General features: G+C 32.1%; 2 protein-coding genes and 4 non-coding genes across 20 annotated transcripts in view; 5 read left to right on the forward strand and 1 right to left on the reverse strand.

The window, feature by feature from the left end:
* LOC105205565 (protein furry) overlaps positions 1–15,663 on the reverse strand; it is a 37,570-nt gene that overhangs the window by 14,630 nt on the left and 7,277 nt on the right. For 11 of the 12 annotated variants that reach the window (XR_005575843.1, XM_039454936.1, XM_039454935.1 and 8 more), the window contains 11 exons: positions 15,416–15,605; positions 15,151–15,327; positions 14,037–14,183; positions 13,476–13,646; positions 13,246–13,395; positions 12,999–13,168; positions 12,637–12,908; positions 12,326–12,480; positions 11,937–12,100; positions 5,482–5,691; positions 1,527–1,663 (listed from right to left, as the gene is read on the reverse strand). Coding sequence is in view for 11 of the 12 variants with exons in the window: in XM_039454936.1 (XP_039310870.1) it covers positions 1,527–1,663; positions 5,482–5,691; positions 11,937–12,100; positions 12,326–12,480; positions 12,637–12,908; positions 12,999–13,168; positions 13,246–13,395; positions 13,476–13,646; positions 14,037–14,183; positions 15,151–15,327; positions 15,416–15,605 (1,943 nt within the window). In the remaining variant the exon portion in view is untranslated. The remainder of the gene's footprint in view (positions 1–1,526; positions 1,664–5,481; positions 5,692–11,936; positions 12,101–12,325; positions 12,481–12,636; positions 12,909–12,998; positions 13,169–13,245; positions 13,396–13,475; positions 13,647–14,036; positions 14,184–15,150; positions 15,328–15,415; positions 15,606–15,663) is intronic. The other variant, XM_039454942.1, reaches the window with a different exon arrangement.
* Trnaa-ugc lies at positions 23–95 on the forward strand. Its single transcript has one exon. It is a non-coding gene; the product is annotated as a tRNA-Ala (tRNA).
* Positions 175–247, forward strand: Trnaa-ugc. Its single transcript has one exon. It is a non-coding gene; the product is annotated as a tRNA-Ala (tRNA).
* Positions 327–399, forward strand: Trnaa-agc. Its single transcript has one exon. It is a non-coding gene; the product is annotated as a tRNA-Ala (tRNA).
* On the forward strand, positions 484–556 carry Trnaa-agc. The gene has a single exon. It is a non-coding gene; the product is annotated as a tRNA-Ala (tRNA).
* LOC105205554 (thyrotropin-releasing hormone receptor) lies at positions 7,548–12,295 on the forward strand. Of its 4 annotated transcripts, XM_026139207.2 has the most exons (5): positions 7,549–8,189; positions 9,754–9,865; positions 9,950–10,680; positions 11,341–11,539; positions 11,698–12,295. In XM_026139207.2, the coding sequence occupies exons 2-5, from the start codon at positions 9,853–9,855 to the stop codon at positions 11,814–11,816; spliced, it is 1,062 nt and encodes a 353-aa protein (XP_025994992.2). In that variant the 5' UTR covers positions 7,549–8,189; positions 9,754–9,852; the 3' UTR covers positions 11,817–12,295. The 4 variants fall into 4 exon arrangements, with proteins under 4 accessions (XP_025994993.2, XP_025994992.2, XP_025994991.2 ...); XM_026139208.2 differs by having other exon boundaries at positions 7,548–8,189; positions 9,754–10,680; positions 11,341–11,569; positions 11,698–11,870; XM_026139206.2 differs by having other exon boundaries at positions 7,552–8,189; positions 9,754–10,680.

Consider the following 15,663-nt stretch of genomic DNA (forward strand, 5'->3'; position numbering starts at 1 on the left):
TTACCAGCAATCTAGATCACAGGGGGGCGTAGCTCACATGGTAGAGCGCTCGCTTTGCATGCGAGAGGTACTGGGATCGATACCCAGCGCCTCCAAAATCATTTTTACATCTTTTTATTAAAAATGAATCATAATCATGATCCAGAATAATCTTACCAGCGATCTAGATCACAGGGGGGCGTAGCTCACATGGTAGAGCGCTCGCTTTGCATGCGAGAGGTACCGGGATCGATGCCCGGCGCCTCCAAGATTATTTTTACATCTTTTTATTGAAAATAGATCATTATCATGATTTAAAATAATTTTGCCAGCGATCCAGACCATATGGGGGCGTAGCTCACATGGTAGAGCGCTCGCTTAGCATGCGAGAGGTACCGGGATCGATACCCGGCGCCTCCAATATCATTTTTTTTCTGGTACCTTTCACCAAAAGTAGATCACTTTTCTGAACCGGATTGATCTTACTATAGAATTACATTACAAGGGGGCGTAGCTCAGATGGTAGAGCGCTCGCTTAGCATGCGAGAGGTACCGGGATCGATACCCGGCGCCTCCAAGTTCTCTTTTTTTTTAAATTTTTTTCTCAACAATAATTTATAATGTTCAAAAATATATTGAAAATGTAATGTACATTATAAATTAAATAAAGCTTTTCGTATGCTAAGCAATCGCTCTACCACTTAAATTAAGCCGCCTCATAATTAAAATTGCTGGCAAGATTATTTTGAATTATGATCTATTTTCGGTAAGAACTAAAAAATGATTTTGGAGGCGCTGGGTATAGATCCCAGTATCTCTCGCATACGAAACGAGCTCTATTGTCTAAACTAAGTCCCCTTATATTTTGATCATTAGTTGAATCATTTTGGACCACAATCGTAATCTATTTTCAGAAAAAAATTGCATGTATAATTTTGCAAAACATTCTACAATAACATTTCTCTCTTGTTTGTGCACAACAGCTATGATTTTCTATAAAAATAATGTTCCATCATCCTAGACTCGATCGTTAATTTTTAGTCAACAATTGTATTTAATTTTCAATAAGGTGAATAATTTGACAAGTTTGGAATCGCGCTAATATCACTTTGTAAATTAATAAAATTGGGTAAAGCTTATTTTGCAAAGATACTAAAAGAAATGTTCAATAACTTTGCAACGTGTACTTTGTCTTAAGCAACATTCTATTTATCTTTGAATAAAGAACTATACTTGCTATGCATTAAAGATACATGCATTTAAAAATTGCAAGTTATCAATTTTTTAAACAAATTAAAATAGAAAATATAACAAATATATGAAATTATATATATTAGATTAAAATGTTATTAGCGCTTAAATAGTAAAGTTTTGTTGATTATATTGTTGTCTCTTCTTAAACTTTTCTGACATTTATTCCATTGTCTAATTACTCCCATTTAACGACCCAAAAAGCAAAAGCTTGTAAGCGCAGAATTTCAAAGCAAAATGCAATTTTCTGCAGCGATGCTATTCCAAAGCCGATCACGATAATAAGCTTCATTTACCTGATAATAACTCAACGGATTAGATGGCGGTGGCACGTTAGGATCGACAAGTTCCATGTTATGCAGCCAGGGTAATAAATATTGCAGTAGTAATTGCCGAACTTCTCTGCGAGCTGTTTGAAACCGATGTGTAATTTCTGAAACATATAAAGTCTCTAGTAAAAATTTGTTAGAGTTATACCATGTTAAATTATATTAATAAAGTGCTTTATTATCGATATACGTTTCTTCTTATTCAACATTAATCAGTTTAAGAAACGTTTATTTGATCAAGTTTATATGTTAGTTTTACGTTGTAATTAATACGATAGATTATATTAAAGAAAATGTGTATCATTTGTTTTTTTTATTACTGACATGTACGATAGCGTAATCCACTTCGTGCCAGTAATAAAAAGAAAACAATAGCTATTAAACCATCACCGATTCTATAAATATTAAATTTACGAATTAATGGATTGCCACATCATTAAATTATTTCTTTCTCGTCTCCTTTATTAATATAGCTATCCAATAATATATGTATAAGTACATATCTTTCTTTGTCAAGCTTTGTCATCTAGCTTCTCTCAAATAAACAATGTATTAAATTTCATGTAATGCATACGTGCGTAATGCGTATGTACATCGAGTATCTCATCATCCATCTCATTTCTCAATCTGAAAATATTTAAATTCTTTTGCAGCTCGAATAAATTTAATACGAACTGCATTACCTTTCCCTCTTTTTTCTTTCATTTGCTGCATTCTCATTTTGCATTTAATTAATTCGCACATTGGTAACAGTCGAACGCATGCCCATTATTGCTTTCTGCGTAACAGTAATGTAACGTACCGGTTTTAAAGCAGTAAGACATAAAAAAAAGTATTCGATATTTTCATCCGCATTCGCAAATAACCCAAATTCCAAGTGATTTGCTCAGCATGTATGTGCAGGTGTAAAATTACGTGACATTATTTTCATTTATAATTGTGTGCATTTGGTTTGGCAGTGCCAGCTGCTCGTCGCGTTTCAATATAAATTTCAAAGATAATAACGTATCAAATAATTGTCACAAAAACCTTCATTTTCCCTTATGATTCTTTAATGATTCTCAATACAAAATACAAGTTTGTCCTCAGTTAATAGTTAATGTTATTTGTAAAATCTTTATAAAGTATCATATTGAACTAAACTAAGAGATTTGTCACAATTTGATAAATTTATTCGTTAGCTTGCTGCACAATTCTATAAACTTCTATCTGCTGTAACCGGATGAGCTATAATTAACATTTCTATCTGCATTTTGATCAAATTCGTTAACTATATACGTCTACGCTCTTATTATTAGTACAAGTAGCTATTTCTATATTTAATCTTCAAATATTTGATTCTGTAAATTAATAGAAATATATAATAATAAAATAAAATAATTTTTCAAAATAAAACTATTTATTCTACTAATTTAAAATAAACTCTGCGTTTTCTTCATCAAAAATGATAATAACTTCTAATATTTCTGGAAAATATATCTGCAAATCTTAATAATTTTATAAAAGGCGTTATACATGAAGAGAATATTCGATTCGAATTATTGAAATTTTTATAATAATTTCTAGAGTGTAGATCAGATGTGCACTTTAAATTATAAAATTTTTTACTTCTTTTTTATTCTACTATCGAGAGCAATATCATGGAGGTTTTATGAGATAAAACTGCCGTTTTACGTTACACCATTCTCGCAAGCAAAATCGTTCGATATACTTCGTAGCTTCGAGCGTGTCAAAGCGAACGGATGTACACCGGTTAGCCGGAAATAGTGCAAGATAGTGGTTCGCGCAATGGAATTATTTTGCATCGTTAAATTTTTCTCTCATCGCAGATTGGTCCTCCACTCTTTTTAAACCTTTCACCCCTTTAACATAGTCCATGACACTGGCAGTACATCAGACATGCGTCATGAAATTGAAGCGATAAGGAACAATCTATTATGTAAAACGAAACGAAACGAGCCTGTGCAACTTTATGCGTCTTGTGGCTCATTAATAGTCACGATCGTAGTTAAAAGGTTAAATTCTTTAATAATTAGGTCATGGTCGACCTTCTGTCAGTCTCCATGTTTCCTGAGTTTGATTAAGAGCTTACAAATTCTGCGAACAACGCAACGTTTATAAGAACCGTTACTTTATTTTTAACTACTTTTTACATAACTAGAGTCTTTACGATTAATTTTAATTTTATTTCACATTTTTGATTCAATTTATTTTCACGAGTTCTCTTAAGACAATTAATCAAGTTATTCTTGACTGTTCTTTAATCGCATCACTAAACGAATAAAGACTGAATAAAGCAAGAAAGGTGCATTTCTTTGGTAAAATTTTCCATCGTAAATCATTATTTTTCCATTCTAGAAAAATCGAGAAAATCGCGAATCGGTGTTTGAGTCATGACATTGATAATTAATGTTCCTGCAGATACCACGATATTCAAGCGAAGTATATGTGAATACACGTGTGATCAATTCTATCGATAGAAAAAAAAATCTACTCTTTTTCGCTCGACAAATTTTTTTGCTAATATTTCTCTGATATTACATTACCATAATGGCATCTGTTCGTTAAAATAGATACACGGTAATATTTATGCAATAGCGATACGTTTCTGACATATAAATGATGAAATCACATGAGAATTGTTGAGAATCGACAGTTAGTATCTCTCCAGAGTTACATTGATGGATACAAATATTTGCGATAATTCTGTTAAATTCTATGGATACTTTCTGATCATCTCATTATACACGGATGCATTTCTATGTAATAATAAAAAAGGCAATATCTTTGTATTTTCCCTCTTTTTTTTAAATGTAACTTTACTATATTATATTTATAATGTAAATATGGAAGTTAATAAACTACACGGTTCTTTACACACGCCCAAGCTTGTAAAAAATATGAAAACAATTTTGTTATCAAAGTGAGCAGTCTATATATAAATTTATAAATCACATCAAAAAGCTAACTTCCTGTTTCATTAATACAATCATTATTTTTACAAATGCATGAATATTTTTGGCGTATTTTTTGCTGAAGCAAATAAAAAATTTTACATATTACAGAAATAATTTTCAAATTCATTTGTAAAAGTTATATTTTTTTCTTGGGTACTGTTCTTAACGTAAGTTCTAATGTTCAATAAAATGAGTGTATTAAAAACTTGCTACTTTTCGCAGAAATTAGCATAAGCTTTGAAAAAATAAATTCTAGTTTTCACGCACGAAACATTTTAATATCTTACGATTAATATGTTCCACGTTGTATCTTTTGCATTTATTTTTAAATACATTTCCGCGTTAAAAACTGTACGGAAATTTATTTATGTCGTATATATTAAATTAAAGTAATATATATCATATCATATTTCGATATTTTAATTACAAGGAAAAGACAAAGTTTTAACTGTGAGAAAATATTATAATTATAAACCATGTTTTCTAACTAAAGCATTCAATAGACAAAAGTTGTTAATTATGTTTAATCATACACTGTTCTCGCTTCCCCAAACTAATTTACATTAATTATTGCAGTAATAAAATATACTGAATCCTACGATATTATAGCTATAGAATCATTACAAAATGTAGTACTCTATAATAAGCAACCACATGTTGCGTTAAAAACAAACTGCAAGTATAAAAGCTAAATATAAAACTTTGACGTTTAAAAGTGCTAAAGCGTTTACGGATTGTCTTCGTGTCTTGATACATCGTTAATGCCAGCGTTTCGTAAACACTGGAGACAATCTGTAAACCTGATAACCCTTAGCATCTTTCAAGAAAATATTCATGGAAGTATCCGCATAATTTGACGTTTAAAATTGGAAGCAAATTTCTCTTGAAAATCCCGTTTGAATATCAAGTTTCAAAGATAACATGCGTTCTAGACTTAAAAGTTAATAAAAAAAAAGTTTATTTACCACTGAACATTGGCATCGTAAGTTCCGGATGTAATTGGGCCAGTTGACGTGAAAGATACATTTGGCTACGGCAATAAGTAGTCGACAGGAGGACGTCCAGAGTGCCACCTCGAATCGTGCCACCAGAGGAGATCTCACCTGCAGGATTACTTTGTTGACCAGGACCGGAAGTCACGGTGGCGGCAGAACTTGCAAGAGGATCATTGTGTCCTGCAATGAAAAAGCCAGATAAAGTTATCTAATTACATTACATTTTACTGGATCAATAAGAAAATTAATCATCTCATTAATTGCCTAAGATTGCTTTAAAATTTCATTATAAAATAAAGATTTATAACTTGGTTACAATTTTACTATACGTTTAATGAAAGAAAGTTCTATTTATCCACGAAGGCGTTTATTTTTAATAATTTGTTGATAATCATATTTATGACTAATAATCAATTTAAAAGATTATGCAGAAAAAGGCGATTTTGTTATTAATAAATTTTTAATTAATTTCCATTACAGAAAAAAATAAATTTATTCACAAAATATAGCTAATAAAATTTTAAAGTCATTTACCTAACGGATTTCCTTTATTACCTAATGGTAAATAAAGAAAATACGATAGCATGGGATAATAAATATTTACAAATACATTTTGTTTAATTATTATTACTGTTACTGATACCGATAATATTTATCAGCAAACATGTTAAACGTTTAAGCTTAATAATTATTTTCATTAATATTTAATAAATAAATTAATAATTAGTAAATAAATATAATTTGATGTGTATTTACATTGCATTTCCCGATGTCATTATGATTACTCTGATATCGCATAGAACATACATTTTACAGAAATAATACTTTTTATATTTGTGTTTATATACAAGGCGTTTCTTAAGTAGTTAAAAAAATTTTTTTTAATAATTCTTCACTTTAGTTCAAGATAAAAATTTTATACAGGCATATACCGTAAATGGCTTGAAATACACAGTTTGAAACACACAGAATGTGAAAATTGATGGAAAATTCATTTTTTTCTCAAAAATGGCTTATTTGATTGAAAATAATACTTTTTTTGTGCCGATTTATTTTTTTTATCATAAAAAATTTCAAACTTGAAAATATCAATGACGTACTAATTTTTTTGTAAAAAAGTATCTGTTTATCTTTGAGTTTTCCCCTGATTAAATAGAAAAAAAATGGTATGGCACTAAAAAATTAGCTTTCATGTTTTTGAAGCATGTAAGAAGTTTCCAACAAAATAAAACTTCAAAATTTTCAGGAAAAATAAAATTATTTTTCAACTTTAACACCTTGTATCTTAGAAACAAAGTCTCGGATATATGATCATATTGAGTTTTTTTTAAATTAATGTGAGAAATTATTCCTTAAAATCTTAGAATACTTCAAATCATCCTATATATTTTTTTGCAAAAGTATAATATAAAATCTCCTTGCATGCATGAAAACGTGCTTTATTGAACAGATGCTTCTCAAACGAAACTTAATACACGACATGCTAAAGCACATGTGCAATCTTTCTTTTACAAGAAAAGTCTAAATTATATCCTTTGAACCGGTACATTTCAATTCAAATGGTACCTATGACGTAACAGAACAAATTCAATTTTTCCAATTTCGTTGAAATTTCAAAGCTGCAACAGCAAACCCATGATTGTTTATAATGTATGATGTAATAATTAAAATCAGTTTACGATTACACTGTTTATGATTTACATTAATACGCGATAGAAATAAATTTACACGTTATTTTCATACTCATTATGCAAAATCATTATGGATGAAAATCTTTAGTAAAATATATTATATTTTACAATAAAACTCTCTATTTAATATAACTCTCTATTTAATATAAACATTGATATTATTCTCGTTTAATATTCTCGTATAAACAATCTATAGAAATATAAAAAATAACTGTACACTGTATAATGTGTAAACGTGTGAATAATTCACAAAAATATGACTCTCTTCCCCGCGGTACAGCAGTTGACGTGCGCCGCAAAGAGGCGGGAATTTATACATTACTTTGATGCGCAGAAGCCGGAATACTGGATGCAGTATGCCAAGCTTTATCAGGAATGGATGCGTTGGGGTACCCAGCAGAAATAGCTGAGACAGCACTCGAATACATTCTCCGAGTGTTACTCAATAAACTAAGTGTACCAATTACCAAATTGAAATTATTTTTCATTATTAAGTGCGTTCATAACTTGTCATTTTTTCTCTGGAAATAAGAAAAAAACGTGTTATCGCTATTAACGTGATCGACACCGATGTGCCGGATGTACCGAGACTTAAATCATTTGTTGACAAATCGTGCTATTAAAAACAAGTGTCGCGCGACTGTTTAAACAAGAAACTCATTAAACAGTATCAACAAATACGGAACTGACAAAAAGATTATACATTGTATGATTATATCTTGCACCGACACCGCATCTGTCGTGCCAACTAAAAGTGCTAGGAGCACTTATCATGTGTGATTCAAACAAAACGTTAGAAACGTTGACGTGTAAGATGTGTACAAATTGAAATATTAGTGTTGGGAAATGGCAGTTAAAAGGAGCTCTCAGCATCGTCACGGAATCGTTTATAGAATTTGGATGACGATCCAATGAATGACTTGCATCTTCACGTTTCACTAAATAAAACATGTTGTTCTTTTTACTGATGCTTTACTCAGTAGACAGGTACGCATTAATAAAATATTTAAGAATCCTGTCCGACAAGTTTTTTTTTACTGTACCAATTAAAAAAAATTTAAAGACGTTTACGTAATGTTTATAAAAAAATGTTTATTAGATACAAGAAAAGAATAGAGAAATAACCTCTCTTCCTCTTTGTTAAAAGTATTCTATGTATATGTCATTATTTTATTGCAGTTTTTTTATATATTTTCACTTATTTATTTTTTCTAATTATTTCAGCATGATAAAAAGTATCTTACTTTTTTTTTATTAAAAAGTTTTCATTTTTTTATTAGAAATTATTAAAAGATTTATCGTACCAAAGGTATTTTCTTTTTAACAAATTATATATCAGTTCGGATTAATGTTCATTCATAAACTATTAAAGTATCGTAAAATGTATCCGTAAGTTATAAAATGAGATAGAGAGAAATATAAAGCTCTTCGACCGTAAGTCGTTATGGTCGAAAAGCTTTAGATTTCTCTTCTAATGTGTTCCACTCGAAAGTATAAATATAAAAGTATAAATATAAAGTTTCGTTATTATCAGAGATTATTATAAAACATTATATCAAGAATTTTTTTGTAATCACATACAAGATGATCATTTACGTTTAGAGAACCATCATTGCGTTATTTTACGAAAAAAATATTCGCCGAGATTGCTGAGAAACTAATCGGAGTTTTCGTAATAATGCAGAAAAGATAAGAACTTTTCCTATATAGTTATCTCGACACTGTATTATAATTCTCAATTTTATAATAAAATTTAAAACAAATTTTACAATAAAATAAATTTCAGTGCGAGAATGCAACGTGTCAAAAAAATATTTATAATTTGTATAATTTGAATAATTTGTATTTTATTTCAATACAACAATGAAATTTTTTAGGCAATCAATCATAAACATATTCGGACATATAGTTATGCAATAATGTTTTTCACTTAGTGACACAAGTCGACACAAATGTTGTCCTATCTTTGATTCAATGAGTAACAAAGACAGATACGACGCTGACTCGTATCACTAAATGGAAAGCACCCAATGATTCGTTAAAATATCTGTTGCGCGAAGGATTTCCTGCGCGCGATAAGCGCCAAGTTTTTCCATAACTTTTTTGTTTCGCAATAAATGCAGAGACTGCATCTTGTGATGTATGATAAGAATGCAAAGAGATTATATTCAATCAAGCGATAATAAAGTAATCGAGAAACATAAAAATATTATTTATCGCTTTCTGCCCTTTTACATCGACGTGATTATAAAATTAATTAATTTTACTAAAATCTGTTTAAAAGTAACTAAATTAAAGATACTTAACTAAAAGAATCTTGTAATCTCTTTCAAAATTTAATACAATGAAACAATTTTGCATTTCGATTTTGATTAAATAACTTTGTAGATATTTGAATCTCCGAACATCAAACAATCACCGCTGATCTTATTTCAGCTTCTAAATTGAGTTCTCCTGTCAATAATATAGAGAAAACACATGACACTAAAATATTCTCTCTCGCTCTAACTCTCTTTTTTCTCCTATATAGAACACATTAATGTTCTTCCAGGTCATAGCGCATGCAAGCTGTTATGCTGTCTACGCTTGGTGTCGTACTGCCCTCCACTTTTCTTCTCATTGATGACAACTTAAGATCAGACCCGTGAAGATGACCAATAACTGTAACATAACGCTAGAATTCGATTGCAAAGTCGCAGATTTCATTAAATCTAATATCCGATCGTATTATGACCTTATTCTCGTAGTTCTAGGCTGTTTAGGTAACTGTCTATCCGTGTATGCGTTTCTCGGTACGAAGCTGCGTTATTCCTCGTCCAGCATTTACTTGGGAGCACTAGCAATAAATGACAACATTTTCCTACTGTTGGGAGTTTTTATACCCTGGCTAAGAACGTGGGGCGTGAATATATTTAATCAGCAAGGCTTCTGTCAATTTATTCAGTATTTTGGCTATGTTAGTTCTTTCCTTAACGCATGGCTTGTAGTGGCTTTCACCGTCGAGCGGTACATAGCAGTCAAGTGGCCGCTTCGTCGCCAGTTTTTATGCACGGTAGTCCGAGCAAAGATGACGGTAACGGGATTAACAGTATCAGCGATTTTGCTGAGCAGTCCGATAATCTACTTGACCAGGAAGACCACTGATCAAGATTGTGGCTCAAATAAAAACATCGAAAATGACGAGAACTTGCGTCGGTTAAGTGAGATCTACAATACCATCGACAGCATCGTATCATTCGTTGTACCCTTGATCACGATAGTAATCTTCAATATGCTGATAGCACGTAACATCTACAAGCTTGATAATATTCGAAGAACCTTGACTATAGAATCTAACGTTTCCAACGACAGAGCTCATGCTTCACGGGACAGAATGCCACAGACTAAAGTCACAAAAATGCTTCTGGTCGTTTCGACCACGTTTCTCTGTCTCAATTTACCTGCAGTCGTCATCAGGATAATCGTTTTTATTTATAATGTATGTATCAATATTTAATACTAAAATCTAATACATAGCTTTTACTCTAAAAAATTAATTTTAGATAATAAAAGTATTTAAATTTTGCTGAATTCCGCATAATTAACACTAGAAGTACATGTTTTATTCACTAATGTCTATTTTCACCAATGTAGATTAACTTTGATCTCATTTTAATTTACTCTTTATCCTTTTCTAGTTCTAAAAATTAAAAAAAAGTAAAGAGTAAGTTAAACTGAAATCAAAGTTAACTTACATTGGTGGAAATAAACAAAAAAGAACCAAGTAAATAAATTATTTATAAAAATAAAAAATGTGATTAAAAACAAAGTATTTCATTAGAATAAAAGATATAATTATTGAAAAGTTAAAGAATGTAATCTTATCTTTTACATAAGAAATATATAAAAAAATATATTAAAAAATAAAAACGCTTAACAATTATGCTCAGTAATTCTAGTGTTAAAAAATTACATATAACTGCAATTATTGTTCCCATTATTAATACTTCATTGGTTCGAATATCGTTATTACGTTTTCATTATTTATATCTAATTAAATTTTGACATGCTAAATAAATTATATATTATGTAATATACAATATATAATATTATATTAAATAATATATAATTAATAATCACTCTTATATATGTAATTTAGCAAAAAATAGAGGAACTGTTATGGCTCTATTGGGCGCAACAGATAGTTCAAGCATTATTCTATACGAGTTTTGGAATAAATTTCATTCTTTACTGCGCGAGCGGGCAGAATTTTCGCAGAGAGATACTTCGCATGTGTGGAAAACGTTCGAGGAGAAATACTACAAGTGGAACTATCACGAGTCATGGAAATCAGTGTGGTAGGCACTTAATTACCCAATTATAATAAGGTAACAAAATAATGAAATGTATGTGTGTGAATAATATCAATGATTGAAAAATTTGTTCCTGGTTTTAATTAAATTAATTAATAAGCGAAAAAAACACATTCAAGTTTGAATATCGTATTTCTTTACAGTTTCAGAATTAACAAGCAGAAGTAATTTAACAACAAAGCGACAGTACTCTGTCGAAACTACTCTGTCGACAGAACTGTCAGCAGACGCAAAAACTTCCAGTAAAAGGATTATGATATAATAAATCATCAGTTTAATGTACCTGAGTGTAAATATGTGTTAAACGGAGACAATCAGAGAATTATGTGTAATGCACCGATACAGTATTACAGTGCACAAAGTAGATGGATTATAAGCTTACCAGCTTCGAGTTCCGTAGCAGGAAGAGGACCTACGTTTCCGAAGAACCGTTGATCCAATAGTTGAAGAAGCTGAAGCGCTGCATCATGGACCGGAGCACGTGGACATCCCGTATTCATTAATGTTACGTTGATAACACTCGTATAATGATCGCAAGGATACTCCCTAAAGAAAAAAAAATCAAATGTCTCGCGATTGTTATATCGTTTACAAAAATTTTGTTATTCTGTTATTCTTCGCAATTATTCTACCTGTGACTCTGTTGAAAAGTGTGTGTCTCATAGCCTTTATTCCCTATGTGTACATATCACATTTTCTCCTACTATTCTTAATAAACGTTCATGTGTGAAATATACAATATTTATTGTACATCTTTTGACTCACGCGTACCTGGCGCTGAAAATCGTTGCCAATGCGAGAAAACAGCCATCGGCCACTTGCGGTGCGCCAGTATAACATCGATCCACTACCCAATCTAAAAGCATACCAATATCGGGGTTTCCTTCGAGCAGTAACACGACAGTTTCACGTGCAAGCGTGTAAATCTGTAAGAGATACGATACATATAGAATACACAAAATAAAATACTTAACCATGTTAATATATTCAATGTATAATGGATAGTTTTGCATGTAATCTTAAATGCTGGTACACATTTACACAAATGAAATCTTATGTACGAGATAATTTATAAAATTTACCTTTTCGTCTTTACTGGCCAATAATAAATCTAGCCATTGATACAAAATCGCACCCTCTTCCGAAAGCGATTGTGGATTGAAGCATGATCCGCAACAGAGTAATCCACTCATAGCTTGCAGAGCTGAGAGTTGTAATTCCGTGCAAGATTTTTCCTCCTCTTGCATAGACAACGTGCTTGTAAGCGGCCTGCCGTAAACCCCGGCCCAACTAGCGAAGAGCATAAATAGATTTCTTCTTAAGTCTCTCTTTAACAAAGTATAGCAGATCTCCACTAGAAAAAAATAAGGAAAAAAATAGTTAATAAATCTCTTAAGGTATTACGTGTAATTCAATTTCGGATTATCTAAATAAAATAGCTTACGTGAAAAACTCTTAATCATCTTCCTGATGAAGTTACAGAAGTGTAACTTGATGTCTCGTACAGCGGGTGCTTCCTTGTCGGTTTCATTTTCTAGATAAATTCGCGCACCGTCTATGTACTCGACGAATGTCGGATGTAAAGATTGCGTTTCGCGATCTAACACCGCTGGGCTAAAAAAAAATTTTTTTAATCCAATTCGTTAAATGAGAAAATAGATATAAAGATACAAAATAGGGTACCAACTAACCAGATACCAAACGTTCCATACTCGGCGATTAATTCCAGTACTCTTACTAGCTGCAGTCTCAAAGCGTCACGTCTTCTTCGCCGTCTCATATTCTCTTGTTTCCGATCGACCGCTTCCCGGATATAAAGTACCAGTTCCTCCATCAAGTCTCTATATTAAGAAGAAAATTTTTTTACAATTTAATCTAGTTTTCGTCATTTTCATGTAATCTTGGATAATAGCGCACTTACTTTAGAGCATCGGCGTTTACTTTTCCGATCGCCTGCACCGCAGCATCCCTGACATCGACGGCCTCGCATCTCAACAAAGGTACGGTCAGCTTATACAAAGCTGCAGGACTTGCGTTTGTACCCGGTGATTTGTTGTCGCCACGTTCCGCGGATAAACTATCGGGTGAGGAGCTGCGGAAACGAGACTGTTGCACTTCACTACTTTTCAAAGGTACATTATTAAAACTCGTGAATTAATAATTATATGCTCTAAAATATTCGGTCGCAGTTTAATTTCCAAAAAAAGAAGCGATCGGGAACGGTCGTCAGGTTAGGCAAGGATGGTATACGCAAGTACGCGTAAAAAGAATTTGTTAGCGAGATAATTTGAGCACGAAAGCTGAAAGTTCAGTGGAAAAAGGGGAATATACCAGATTATACTGCGTTAAGAAAGTAAGAAAAGACAAAGATTTAATAGTTATAAAAAGTACGAAGTGCGAATTACCAACGACCGTTTAAATCCCGGGTGACATCGAAGGAAGCGTGGTCGTTTTGTTCGCGATTGTTAATCTCAGGGCTCACCTGGTACGCTTGTGCCGGGTGTAGATGCCGGAAATGGACGGTACAGAAAACCGACCCGGCAGGGTCTGCGCCCCACCGAGATTCTCCAGGCTCTGACTCAACTCCTTACTCATGCACAACACACCAAACTCCACCGTATGCTGACCACTAGAGTATGCAATACAGTGTACCACCAATGCTCCTTGTATCAGACATTATTTACTGCTCAGAGACTACTACTCTAATATCCAGAGAAACAAAGAGAGACAGAGAAAGAGAGAGAGAGAGAGAGAGAGGAAAATGTACACGAGATACAGTACGATAGGAAACAGCATGCGAGAAATGTAGTGTATTGCGGAAAATAAAGCGAAGTATGTATATGCATAGAAGAAAGGACAGAGCATGGATTCCGCTCCCGAATGCAAAGCGTGAATTTGGTAGGAATTGGTGCCAGTCTATGAAAGAATTATCACTGCTAGATGTGCACAACATCAGATAGAGAATGTAAATATATATATATATATATGATATTTTAGTGTTCAATATATGTAAAACATTATAAAATTATAATTCAGTAACTGTGCTGTGTAATATTAACGCTTAAAATAAAATATATGAGCAACTTTACAATTCTGTAAAATATTAACAAACTACTGATAAAATTGACATTCCACGAGACAAGTAATATTTTTGTGCGAAATAGTGGACACTAACAAACACAACCCAACACCAATTAATACCAAGTTGATTATTGATCTTATTCCGTGACTCACTTTTTATACAGACACTTAAAGCTTTAATACATTACTCTGCTAAACATGTGAGCTTTTAGTTATTTCAAAGTTTTTATTGAAATATCTCATTAAATTAAACGTAATCAATACGAACGTAATCGTATGCATTCTCTCACTGTAGACGCTTCAACATACGTTTGTTATGTTCAATACAAACTCTTTCAATTGCGTTTACAGCAAGCGCAATAATGCACGCGATTTTATGTTCTTTATTGAATGATATGTAATAAGCATGAACATTGTATTAAGAATTAAAACTATTGAAAAAATGAAATATATAATAGAATGATACAATATGATATTTGAACTCTCGCAGTAAATTTTTCATGTGACTAACTTACCTGAGACTAAGATCCGGACTGGCGCATCGAACAACTGGATTCGGCACTGGTGGTACAACTCTGTAGCCAAAGGTCAGATAATTTTTCCAAATATGCATGTAGACATCTCTCTCGTTTACTGGTTTTCTCACTGTAGTTGAACTACGTAATAACGAGGCTCGATTGTCATTTACCGGCCTGCATAAATATAAGGCAGAACTGTTAATTATATGTCAAAACTTAAATATAACTAATATAAAAATTGGTTACAGAGGTTTAAACTTACGTGGGATCCACTACTGAGAACAAAGAGTTTATACGAGTGAAGACAATAGGCCAAGAATGAGCAACGGCGTTTGGACACAGCGTGAGTACTCTGTCTTTTTCTAGGAAAGCAAATAAACAACTGGCCCATGGATCAACCCCATTTAAATTAAGCGAGGAAGAACTCTTGGTACTATTTTCATCGTGAAATCCTGCGTAAAACAAATATAGGTAGATATACATATCAAATAATTTACATATATTAAAAGT

This window comes from Solenopsis invicta, chromosome 11, assembly GCF_016802725.1.
Source record: "Solenopsis invicta isolate M01_SB chromosome 11, UNIL_Sinv_3.0, whole genome shotgun sequence".
Classification (NCBI taxonomy): Eukaryota; Metazoa; Arthropoda; class Insecta; order Hymenoptera; family Formicidae; genus Solenopsis; species Solenopsis invicta.